We start from the raw sequence: 11908 nt of genomic DNA, 5'->3' as shown, positions 1-11908 counted from the left end.
GAATATATTTATTTCAAGAGTATCGCTGGACGCTGTACTATTAAAATATTCGAATATATTTATTTCAAGCGTTTAGCCGAACGGCTATACTATTAAAATAAATAAATGTTTTTCGAGTCTGGCCGGTCCGCTGTACTATTAAAATATTCGAATATATTTATTTCAAGAGTTTAGCCTCAGGGCTATACTATTAAAATATTCGAATATATTCGTTTCAAGAGTCTAGCCGACCAGCTATACTATTAAAATATTCGAACAAATTTATTTCATGAGTCTAGCCGGACGGCTGGAACAAATTTATTTAAATAGTCTAGCCGACCGGCTATACTATTCAAATATTCTAATATATTTATTCCAAGCGTCTAGCCGCACGGGCATACTATTAAAATATTCGAATATATTTATTTCAAGCGTCTAGCCGAACGGCTACACTATTAAAATATTATTTCAAGGGTCTAGCCGACAGGCCATACTATTAAAATATTCGAATTTATTGATTTCAAGAGTCTAGCCGACCGGCTATACTATTCAAATATTCGAATATATTTATTTCAAGAGTTTAGCCGCCGGGTTATACTATTAAAATATTCGAATATGTTTAATTCAAGAGTTTAGCCGACCGGCTATACTATTAAAATATTCGAATATGTTCAATTCAAGAGTCTCGCCGAACGGCTGTACTATTAAAATATTCGAATAAATTTATTTCAAGAGGTTAGCCGAACGGCTGTACTATTAAAATATTCGAATATACTTGATTCAAGAGTCTAGCCGAATGGCTGTACTATTAAAATATTTGGCTGTACTATTAAAATATTCGAATATATTTAATTCAAGAGTCTAGCCGAACGGCTGTACTATTAAAATATTCGAATAAATTTATTTCAAGAGTCTGGCCGGACGGCTGTACTATTAAAATATTCGAATATATTTATTTCAAGAGTTTAGCCTCCGGGCTATACTATTAAAATATTAGCGTATAGCCGCCCGGCTATACGATATATTGCAATATATTTATTTCAAGCGTAGAGCCGGTCGGCTATACGGTTAAAATATTCGAATATATTTATTAAAACGTATAGCCGCACGGCGATACTATTAAAATATTCGAATATATTTGTTGAACGAGTATAGCCGGCCATACCATTAAAATATTCGAGAATAGCCGGTTATACCATTAAAATATTCAAGTATAGCTGGTCGGCTATACTACTAAAATTTTCGAATGTATTTCTAGAAAGCTTATAGCCGACCGGCTATACGAATAAAATATTGGAATATATTTCTTGCAGGAGTATACTAGTAAAATATTCGAATATATTTATTTTAAGAGTATAGCCGCTCGGCTATACGCTTTGTATTTAAACTAATTTCCGAAAGAAAGTCCTTTTTCGGCTTTTGTTAAAACAGCAGCTAATCTGACAACGGGATTAAAGCTAATCTGACAACGGGAGCAAAATCAAAAATAAAATTTACACATATTTGCTTAAAAGTGGCTCATATTTGACAACGGGATTAAAGCTTTTAAGATCAGATTACAAGCTCGGTATTTGGTAACACGTGGACTCAGAGAACCTGATACATAAACAAATGACACACTTAAGGCTCGGGTTTGACCTTCACATCACCATTCTGTAATATGCTCTGTGCTTGTGCAAGCCGTTTTGTTTCCTGTATCGTAAGTAAACAGCTTAAACTCCTACAAGAATCATAATTAACCACATACACAAATACCGAGAATAACTAGAATGAAATATCGAGAATAAATACAAACAAGCTGACTTCTGCTGGGCGCAGAGTCAACACATCAATAGCAGAAACTTTCAGAGAAAGGTTGTGTAATCTGGATGAATGACCAAAAGCAAGAAATGCATAAAGGATGAAAGGGTCCACCCAACAAAATATCGAGAATAAATGCAAAAAAGCTGACTTTTGCTGGGCCCAGAGTCAACGCATCAATAGCAGAAACCTTCTGAGAAAGGTTGTGTAATCTGGATGAATGACCAAAAGCAAGAAATGCATAAAGGGTGAAAGGGTCCACCCGAAGACTTTATGATAAAGGCAAATAAGGTTTATAAAATCCTTGTACAACATGTTAGTGGGCGAATGTAAGATAACTTACAGCAGCAGATGCAGCACGTATTTCTCTGTAAGATTCAACTTCATCAGGAAATGTCTGTTCAAGTTCTTCCAGAAGATGTTTGCGTAAACTCTAAACAAAACATGTGTAGAAGGTGGAATGAGGACAAACTTGAAACATCGAAATGGAACAAAACAATTATTTGCACACTGTAAAAGCTACCTTGAAGGTATCAGTTTTGCCTTTAGTGATCTGATTTTTGGCAATGCAACTGTTTATGACATCCCTTGTAAATTCATCAGGATTCTTCCCATCGTCAATCAAACTACACAAAATTAAAAAGTCAACGGTAGTCAGAAATCCACCATAAATGCGGAACCTTCAGTTGTTAGAAAGCAAATCAGAGAAGAAGCCTCACTTAAAAACTTCCATAGGAACCTGGATATTGCATTTTTCGGACAACTTAGCCATGTTGTCAAGCTCGATAACAAGAGCATTTCTGAGAGGTCAAACCTAATGTGAGAAAGTCTCCAAGCAACAATAAAAATATTGAGAACATAAGGTCTGAATAATCATTGAAGAAGCTCAGACTGAGAAAGTTACAGGCGTTGGAGGAGGGGGAGCTGAGAGGCATCATTGAACGAAGAGACAGTGAGGTAGAGCTGATGAATGAGCCCTAAAGTTTTCTGAATAGAGTTAATGACCTCGTTCAGGTTTTGCTTTGGATCATCCACCATTGTCGCTCCAGTTGTATCATTGGCTTGAGGGACCAAAACCCCATTTCCACCACTCCCACCGGTTGCATTCTGTGATGCATCCATTTCACACCACTCTAAAGCTCTTTAAAAAAGTACCTGTCAGGCTGTCAAATGGAAATTAAGCCAATCAAAAGTAAGACACTAGATACATAACAGGTTTTTCGTGACATTTGCTAAAGAAGAAAAGCATACATATTGCTAAAGAAATGAAAACGAATTACAACTTAAGAATGTAATAAAATTCATCAATTTAGAAGTCAAAACAATCGTTTAGATCAAATTTAAGTAACACAGGAAATCTCTTCCTAGATAAAGCTAACTAGAATCTCCTTGGCCACAGTGTCCTTCATTCTTGCTGGATCTTTCTTTTCTTTCTCTTTTTTATGCACAACAGAGCATTAAGAAAGAGAAAATATCCCAGATGAATCTTCTCTCAAGTAGCTGCAAATAAATAAAAGGACATACAAAACAATATAATACTAGCTTCGATTAAGACTGAGATAAGAATTTGTAGATGAAGCTGACAAATTTACATACCAAATGGGCTTTGTACAATTTTTTTAATTTTAATTTTCTTCAGATGGAAGCCTTCCAAACAAAAATTGAAACTACTAACCCGCACAAAGAGGGAAATAAGTTTTTTTCAATTTTTTCAAAAGTATGTTATCAATTGCAGTTTTGTGAAACAGGGATATACCACCATGAGGACTTACTGCCTCGAGGAGCCAAGAAAACTAAGCAAGTCCTTAACTTATTATTGAATTTCTCGATTATTTCCCTTGAGTGTTGTATTGTTGGAAAAAAAAAAAAAATCCTTAAGAGCGACTATAAAGAGATAAAGAGAAAACACAAACAGTAAAACAGACTTATTTCGGCCGAAAATGCTTTCATTGATAACCAAAGAGGAAGCAATACAAAGACTAGTGCCAAAAGGCACCAGCCATAAAGAAACAAACATTTCTGAATATTCCAAACCTTGAGATTGAGAGTTAATGGAGGGAGAAGATTGACCTCTTCAGATGAGAACATAAACACGAGAGAGAGTAAAAAAGGAAAAAAAGGAAACGAATTTGGCCATACCTTAGATCGATCTTTCCAACCCTGCTTCAGTATGTGAAATGAATCCTCTTCTTGCAGATACAAAATGATGAACAAACCGATTCATAGAGGGATGGGGAGATCGAGGAATTGGTATTGGGCTTCGCCTTTCCCAAAAAATCCCAAATAAACTAAACTAACCAACCCAACTAAGCTATATATATATATATAATATATTGGGCCCAAAAAGGAAATAGCACGCTCAGTTATGGCCCAAAAAAGAAATTAGAAATCTTTGCATTGGCCCAAAAGAAATTGGCATCTCCATCAGCTATACACGCACAGAGTCACACAGAGAAACACCCTGCAAGGTATTGACATCGTAACATCTGGTGTGCTCCTACTACTCAATTACATAACTCAAATTCTACCGTACAAGTTGATAATACAAAAAGTTGACAAGGAATGAATGGATTCTTAAGAAACAAAAGAAGACAGAAAATTTAAACATGGTGATGGAGGGTAGCTAATACCAATGAAACTATATGTAAGGAACCAGTAATTACAACAATTCCTAAACGATCCCCAGTTCTTCCTCTGAGAATCTGATTTGCTGTATTCAGGGAAGCCTGAAATGAAGCCTCCACGGCCAATATGGGTTTATTTCCCAACTTGCTTAAGCAAATTAACTGATCCACAGACAAATCTTGATGCTCCGACATTTCGTTGTGGAGAACATCTATTCCCAGTTCCTTGGAAGCTTGGATCCAGCAATTCCTTAACAATGAGGCTGCAGTTGTCCGAGATTTTGACCCAGCAATGCTAGCTTCCATCAAAACGACACCATTGACATGCCCACCTGAAAAGAAGTGATCAAAGTCTCTATCATGAAGGTACATGTTGTCATCTTTCTGACTCCCCAGCATTGGACATTACAACCAGGAAGTACTGAAAATATAATAATCATAGCAACTGAGTACTGGCTTTACCTGAAAGGCACTCTCTTGCAAAACCAAGATGATCTTTGTCGCTAGCCATTGCAACCACAAGAGTCAATCCTGCCTCTGGAAATGTCATCTTTATAGTCTCCATCAATGCTCTAGCAGATTCTTTGGTGTGGGCTGAAAAACAGTCTTGGAAAGTATTAGCACTGTAGTTCTACATTGGTAGTAATAAATACGACATCCGAAAACAGAACTGTAAACATTCTAAGCAATAATTTGTATATTCCAAGTCACCAGGGCAAATGATAGCCTCATCTAAATCTATTCAGTGTGGAGGGAAACCAAGAATAAAGAAAAACATACCTCCATCAAGCAATATTGTTGCGCCAGATAGTCCTATTGCCTGAGCTTCTTTTGACGTTAGAAATTGACTTCTTCCAAGCAAGTGTGTCTGCTGTAAACCAGTTCTAATGCATTCATCTGAAATTCTCCATCCTGAAGTATCCATAGAAGCATTAGAGGGAAGATTTAAAGAACACGGCGGCCAGTTATGTACAATAATTGAGAAGTGACTCTGAACTTAAATAACATAAACAAGGTAGAGCCAGCTGTATAAGATAATGAAAAAACTAATGGTTTCTAATATATCTAGAACATTACAGCCCAGCAGAAGATAACTAAAAGATTAACCCTCTCACCTAGGTGGCGAAGACATAGTGCTGCACAAGTAGCAGTTACTGCATTCTGAAGTTGGTGAGTTCCAAGCATGTATAGTTTGACATCCAATAACTCAATGAACTGCAAGGAATAACACAATTACAAGTTTGTTACAACATTTCAAAAAAAATGAAAAAAAACAATATTGCATGGTAACCAATAAAACAGTTCTATGAATATGAAAATAAAAAACCCAATAGATCCTAAAATCATCCCTCAAATGCGTACCAGCTTTAAGTCCCTTTCAACTCGTATCACTATATCACAAGACTGGAAAGGTCTACCATTGAGCATGCTAACGCCATTTATCTTACTTCTATTTCCAGCATCTGATGCTAATACTACAGGGGAGCTCATCAAGAAAGCTTTATCACGAAGAATGTGCTCAATACGTGGAAGGAAGGGACCACCCAGAACCACCTGAAAATTTATACCAGTCAGTAGAGTAAAAATGAAGTATATATCCTGCGGTCAGCAACAGCAATTCTAATGACTTGTAAACAGAGATTGGAACATGAGAATGAAGACAGAGAAGAAAACAGGCAGCATATAACTACTACGATTCTGAAAAATCTACCAAAGGAATCCCTATGGCGGACCAGTGAATAACCTAACTGAAAACTTTCACGTTCACAACATGTGTAGAAGGAAATAGGAGAGAGTAGTTAAAATGGAAGACAATACAGGAAAACTTTTAGCTTATTTGTGCAAAAGAAATCTCTAAGGCAGAACCACCTAACTGGGTGACCGTGTTTAATGATTCCGGACTTCGCAGTTGCAATGCTTTCCAAAGAACCTCCAAGTGCAGCCAAATGTTCCTCACCTATTGTAGTTATGACCGATGTGGCAAGTCCAGAGCTACAAATGACATTAGTTGCATCACGTGCACCGCCTAACCCAGCCTGTTCATTTGCATGAAATAAAAACAAAATATTTGAAGGGGCATAAACAAAGGGGCAATTATCTGCAAAAAGATATCAAAAGGAAAAGTGAATAACCTCAATAACTGCAATGCCAACATTCTCTTGAGCAAATAGTGTGAATGCCATAGCAGTGAGAACCTAACAAATTCCAATCCGTTACCACATAATACAAGATGCCCAAATCTGACAACGGAAAAATGTTGAAAGGAAAAAGAAATCATTTTGCGAATTCAAATACACTCTCCAACCCAATATTTCAAAACATAAATTCTCACTGATAATACGAGAAAATGATAATTTGTTGAAAGCTATGAAGCTTCTCAACCATATTGAAATATTTTTCTGTAATCATTATGTGATGATTATCTAATTAAAAAGCAACCAACAATGATATATATAAGTTGATACCTCAAAATGACTCATACGCCCATTTTCAACTTCCATTGCACGATCAAGAATCTTTTTAATCCTATGGAAAAGAGAACGCAATGCCTTTGCTGACACTGGTTCGCCAAACCTTCCCATTGATATACGTTCCCTGACAGTTTGAATATGCGGGCTGCATAGACATAAATGAAGCCTCTTCTCAACAAATGGATTACTTCAAATCAGAGGAAGTTGAAAACATAATCGAAAACGTAGATATTGCAATAAACCAATGAGCCACACCTAGTATAACAACCAACAGAATGCCCTTCTGCCCTCAAAATGCTGGAGAGAAATGCAGCGGTTGATCCTTTCCCCTTGGTCCCGGCAATGTGAACGGCCTATAATTGCTGTCATGCTAATTAATTTTACTTGTTCTCAAACTTCAGCAAAATAAAGAGAAGAAAAGTTCATATAAAAAAATTAAAGAGAAGAAAAAGTAACCATATCAAAAACAGCGAAAACAAAAACAAAAATAGGAGTTTAGTTTAATAAAATACCATGAACCCAAGTGAACCCAGAGTCAAGCTAGACACTTTCAATAACTAAACTACAAAAGCCTTTTACTTTCAGTGTTATTGTTCGCAATTTTCTCACTAAACAAACAGAGCACAAGCAGTAAAAGAGAGTTACACCAATGATATTTCGAACCTTGAACTTAGAGTGAGGATTACCCAGTAGCTCCAACAACCGTCTCATCCGACCCAGATCAAACCCGTCTTCCGAATCTGTACCCGCATCTTTGGGAACGCCCGATTTCTCGTAGTTCTTCAGAGAATTCATGTATTCCATCAAGTCCTTAAGCTCCAAGTCATCCGAGCTTGCGCAAAAGCCTCTTCTGGACCCTACATTTCTCAGAAGCCCAACGCCAATTGAAGAAGTTAGCCTTTTCCTGTGAGTAAGGATGGGTTCTCTGAGATGTTGGAAAAGTTTCATTCTTTCTTGTACTCCGTTTGTTTCTCGGCGAAAAGTGATGGAAACTGAGTCCGTGAGGCTAGTCATCGGCGCCTAGCACCGGAGAAAATTTCCCAAAAGTACGGCGTTTCGCTTTTCTCTCTCCACTAAAACGCAACGTTTCACTAATTCGACACGTGGCGGGCAGTTCGCGCCTCCACCTCACAGTGTTACAGTTATATCTCGGTCCCCTGACGTTCGATGGTATTGTGTGGTGTGTTTGAAACACTTCCGCTCTCAGACTGTCTCAGGATCAGTAAACCCTAAACGATTCTCTGCTCCAATCGCGAGATTTCGACGCTGCAGTTGAAATTTCTGCTGTAACTTGTAAGTTTAAATTTTATTTTTTGTTACAGTGGTCTATGCATTTTCGGTTGCTTCTCTGTTTAGTTCCCCGGAAAAAGAAATGAAACAAAAACAGTTTTTTTTTTTCCCATTAAAGAAAAAAGTTCTGAATTGTGTTTCTTAAAAGTGCAGAGGTAATAATTCTTTCTGGAAATAATTGAGCTTTTGTTTTATTTTTGCATCTATTCTTGAATCTCTGAATGGTATAAGTTTTGATGATTTATTTATTTATTTTTAAATTCAGTTATTTCTAAGCGGGAACTGCTGAGATTATTTTGTGAAATACTTGATTCTGAAAGTAGAATTGTTCTAGTAGATTAGAGAAATATGGAGGTTGTGGAATGTAAAGATATGCACGAGGTTGTTGGCGAAAATGAGTTGGAAGGTTGTGGGACTAGTGAATTTGACAACAGGAGTAAGAGAGCTGAAGAGAGGTGTGTGGAGTTAGAATCGGAGATTGTAAGGAGGAAGAGTGAATATGAAGCTCTTGAGGCCAAGTTTAGGGCATTGGAAGTCGAAAAGCTTGCTATGGAAGAAGTGATTAAGGCTTTGAAGAGAGAGAGTGATGGAATTAAGGAGCAGGATAATAGTGGCGGAGATGAAAAGAATAAATTTTTGGGGGGAGAAAAGGGGACGGAGCGAATTGTTGATCTGACAGAGGATAAGTGGGAGGAAGATAAGGTCTTTCAGCTTATGATTGAGAACAAAGTATTGGAGTGTGAGAAGAAACAGGCTGAGAATGAGGTTGAGGCTTGGAAGGAAAAATTCAGAGAATTGGAATTGGGGATCTTAAAGTTGGACAATAATTTAGTCTTGAAAGGTGGGAAAGTTCCCTTGGCTGAAAGGATTAGACTTGAGGATGGATCACCAAATGTGGATTCTCCTGAAGATAGCAGGACTACGCAACCGAATAAAAGGATTAAACTTGAGGATGGATTGCACGTTGAAAGAGACTTGGAATGTTCGAGAGACAAAGATATAGTTGTGGATTTGGTGGATGTTACATGTCACTCCCTTGGTAAAGGGATCTGCGATCTGCAGTCAGCAGGTATGAAATATGCTCAAATTTGTAATTACTCAATTTTTTGTGCAAAGTCCTAATTGGATATGGGCATTAGCTGTGGAGAAGTGCCCATATTGGTAGGATTGACTCATATAACTGCTATGTTCTTAAGTGGTTGACCCTTAGCATCTCCTCTATGAGAAACTTTTCTGATTTCTGTTCAAATGATTCTTAGTAAATGGAACGCAATGTTTACATGTGTCTTTATGTTTGATTTTCAAATGTAATTTTGAGTCCAGTATTCATGAAGGGAGAATGTGTCTTTTTGTTTAAAATAACTTTGAGTCCAGTATATATGTATGTTTTCACATTGCCTAAACGAATGCAGTTAGGCTCCTATAAAGTTGTTTCTTTGGTACATAACAATTTGTTTTAAGTAATGCAGGCTGTACTCCCAATGGCACACCATGTAAGCATCGTGATGGTATTAAGGAGGAGAAGAAAGGTGTCTGTATGGAATATACTAACAGTAGACAAGCTAGGAAACAGCTAAAATTTGAGGAAGATGGGAGTCCTTGCAAGAAGATGGCTCCATCTACACCTGGTGGTGGTGTACCTTCTTCTCTCAGTGTCATTAATATTAGTGACAGTGATGATGAACGTAATCCTACTCATTGCCATACACTTTTGCCTACTGATGATAAGGGAAGCAAAGAGGTTTGCATTTCACTGGGTTCTGTATTAGGAGAAACTGTGGGTTGTGAAAAAGGTATGACTATCAAAAACTGTATAAAGCAGACAGATACTGACCATAATGTTGAGGAAGATACTGATGATAGCAATGAGGCTTTTCTGCTTGCCTCAACACCCAAAAGAAAGCGTGCTTCTAATATTGTTACTAGTGACTCTGAAAGTAGTGATGATAATATTCCGATCAGAAAACTCAAGAAAATGCATCTTCGGGGAAAAATACATGACCAAGTAGGATCTGCTTCGGTGATTGACAATGCCACGGGTGCTGTTACCCCTCGAAGGCGGCGTCTCGTTAGGTTGAGAAAATGTGGGGAAGGAGGTGGGGCAGAAGGAAACTATTCAAACGAGGATGTTGAAGATGATGAATTATTCGAAGAGGTTGGGTCGGATAGTGAAGGTGAAAGCTTGGGTGGATTTATTGTGAATAGTTCTGATGATTCTGAAGGTAATGATGCTTCTACCAAGTCGGAAGATTCCTCAGATGATAATGTGAACTTCGATGAGATCCTATCGAAATTTCAGAGGAACAAAGATCATAAATCGAAATGGGAGTTTGAGGCAGACATGCTTGCTGCATTTGGTAAGGATCCATATCTGTGCATGAAGGCTGTATGTGCTCTTTATAGACAGCAGACATGTGAAGAAAAAATTAGCAAGGGATCATTGTGCAACAATTATCGTGGTTTTAGCAAGTTCGATGCTCTCAGGTGAGAATTTGAACGCATAATATTTGACTTTTCAGATCCTACTTCTTGCCTAACTATTCGTTTAGGTATCATTTGACATATTTCTTATCCATTTTCAAGATGTGATGATATCTGGAATAGATTTTTGCTTTCTGTGTTTTGTCCACCAAATTGTTGATGAATTTTCTGTTCTCCATTTTTATAGGGGCTCTGTGTTGGCTGAGTTTCTCACTGGTGGAGACCCAAATGGAGATGTGAACAAAACAGTGAAGGAGTTGGAGGAGTATGACCCAAGGGGCATCGAACAATGTAGAACATTGGCAAGTCGTTACTCTAAGCAACTGTTCGAGATCTACAATAACAAAGAGGATCCTCTGTTTCTCCCATCATTCTGATGGTCTCTGCCAGAGGGATGACATAAGATGACATGAAATGAGAGAATGGTTACCAAATGTTTGTACATATATGACAGTCCTTTTGATTTTTTATCATGGTTGTGTTGTATATAACAATATAACTAGGAACATATGAAAAATTGTCCTTTTCATATTTATGCATTGAAGCACATAATTTTCGACTGCTTTGGTGTCCATAAATCAATGCCAAGAATTGGCAGACAAGCATGCTAGCTCTTCCTTCTTTCCTGTTGTTTCTGTGCAACTACATGCTACCTGCTAATATGGGTTAATTGCCACGTAGCAGACAAGCCGTTGGAAATATGGAAAATGAGATTGTATTCGGTGACAATCTGCAACTACCCCCAACAACTAAATTATTAGATTTTGGCTTGTCCTTTGAAAAATGAAGATGCATATGAATCTGATACATGAGCATTGTTGACAAACTTAATTGTAAGAGTTGACGTTTTTGTAATCTTTCAAGAATTGAATCGTTCTAATATGAATTAAAGAATTTTTAACTAGTTTTCACCCTTTGGCTTTCTCTACACTCAACAGTCCAGTTTCTGAGTTTCTCTCATTAATTGAAGCTCCACTTACAAAATGGCCATCATCCATCAAGTTTGAGAGAGAGAGAGAGAGATGGAGTCAGCTACTAGGTTTGAAGTGGGAAGAGGAAGAGTCGATGAAGGGAAGCATCAGCAAAGGGACTTCTTTAAAATGCCACTGCACTACCCAAACTATTCAAAAGCTGACTACGACAGCATGCCTGAATGGAAGCTCGACCGCCTTCTGTCTGAATACGGCCTTCCAGTTGTTGGAAGTGTGGAGCACAAGAAGAAATTTGCCATGGGAGCTTTCCTCTGGCCTCACTAAATAAAAT

The 11908-nt window shown here is 37.6% G+C and overlaps 3 protein-coding genes across 4 annotated transcripts; 1 reads left to right on the top strand and 2 right to left on the bottom strand.

The window, feature by feature from the left end:
* Positions 1-1455: 1455 nt before the first annotated feature.
* Positions 1456-4061, bottom strand: LOC103333669 (mediator of RNA polymerase II transcription subunit 10b-like). Its single transcript, XM_089051724.1, has 6 exons — positions 3919-4061; positions 2684-2942; positions 2499-2579; positions 2303-2405; positions 2123-2212; positions 1456-1671 (listed from the first exon to the last, which is right to left on the bottom strand). The coding sequence occupies exons 2-6, from the start codon at positions 2899-2901 to the stop codon at positions 1600-1602; spliced, it is 564 nt and encodes a 187-aa protein (XP_088907850.1). The 5' UTR covers positions 2902-2942; positions 3919-4061; the 3' UTR covers positions 1456-1599.
* Positions 4062-4145: 84 nt separating this feature from the next.
* Positions 4146-7952, bottom strand: GLA1 (Folylpolyglutamate synthetase family protein). Of its 2 annotated transcripts, none has more exons than XM_089051723.1 (10): positions 7538-7952; positions 7130-7227; positions 6869-7019; positions 6536-6598; positions 6278-6439; positions 5766-5957; positions 5519-5618; positions 5184-5315; positions 4866-5009; positions 4146-4735 (listed from the first exon to the last, which is right to left on the bottom strand). In XM_089051723.1, the coding sequence occupies exons 1-10, from the start codon at positions 7886-7888 to the stop codon at positions 4380-4382; spliced, it is 1749 nt and encodes a 582-aa protein (XP_088907849.1). In that variant the 5' UTR covers positions 7889-7952; the 3' UTR covers positions 4146-4379. The 2 variants fall into 2 exon arrangements, with proteins under 2 accessions (XP_088907849.1, XP_008234781.2); XM_008236559.3 differs by having other exon boundaries at positions 4866-4997; positions 7538-7947.
* Positions 7953-8030: 78 nt separating this feature from the next.
* LOC103333671 (uncharacterized) lies at positions 8031-11206 on the top strand. The gene is made up of 4 exons (XM_008236560.2): positions 8031-8167; positions 8430-9233; positions 9634-10648; positions 10833-11206. Exons 2-4 carry the CDS (start codon positions 8513-8515, stop codon positions 11020-11022), a joined length of 1926 nt encoding a protein of 641 aa, XP_008234782.2. The 5' UTR covers positions 8031-8167; positions 8430-8512; the 3' UTR covers positions 11023-11206.
* Positions 11207-11908: the final 702 nt, after the last annotated feature.

The sequence above is a fragment of the Prunus mume genome, linkage group LG5, assembly GCF_029339155.1.
Source record: "Prunus mume cultivar Tortuosa linkage group LG5, ASM2933915v1, whole genome shotgun sequence".
Taxonomy (NCBI): Eukaryota; Viridiplantae; Streptophyta; class Magnoliopsida; order Rosales; family Rosaceae; genus Prunus; species Prunus mume.
This window is presented reverse-complemented; position numbering and strand designations above follow the sequence as displayed.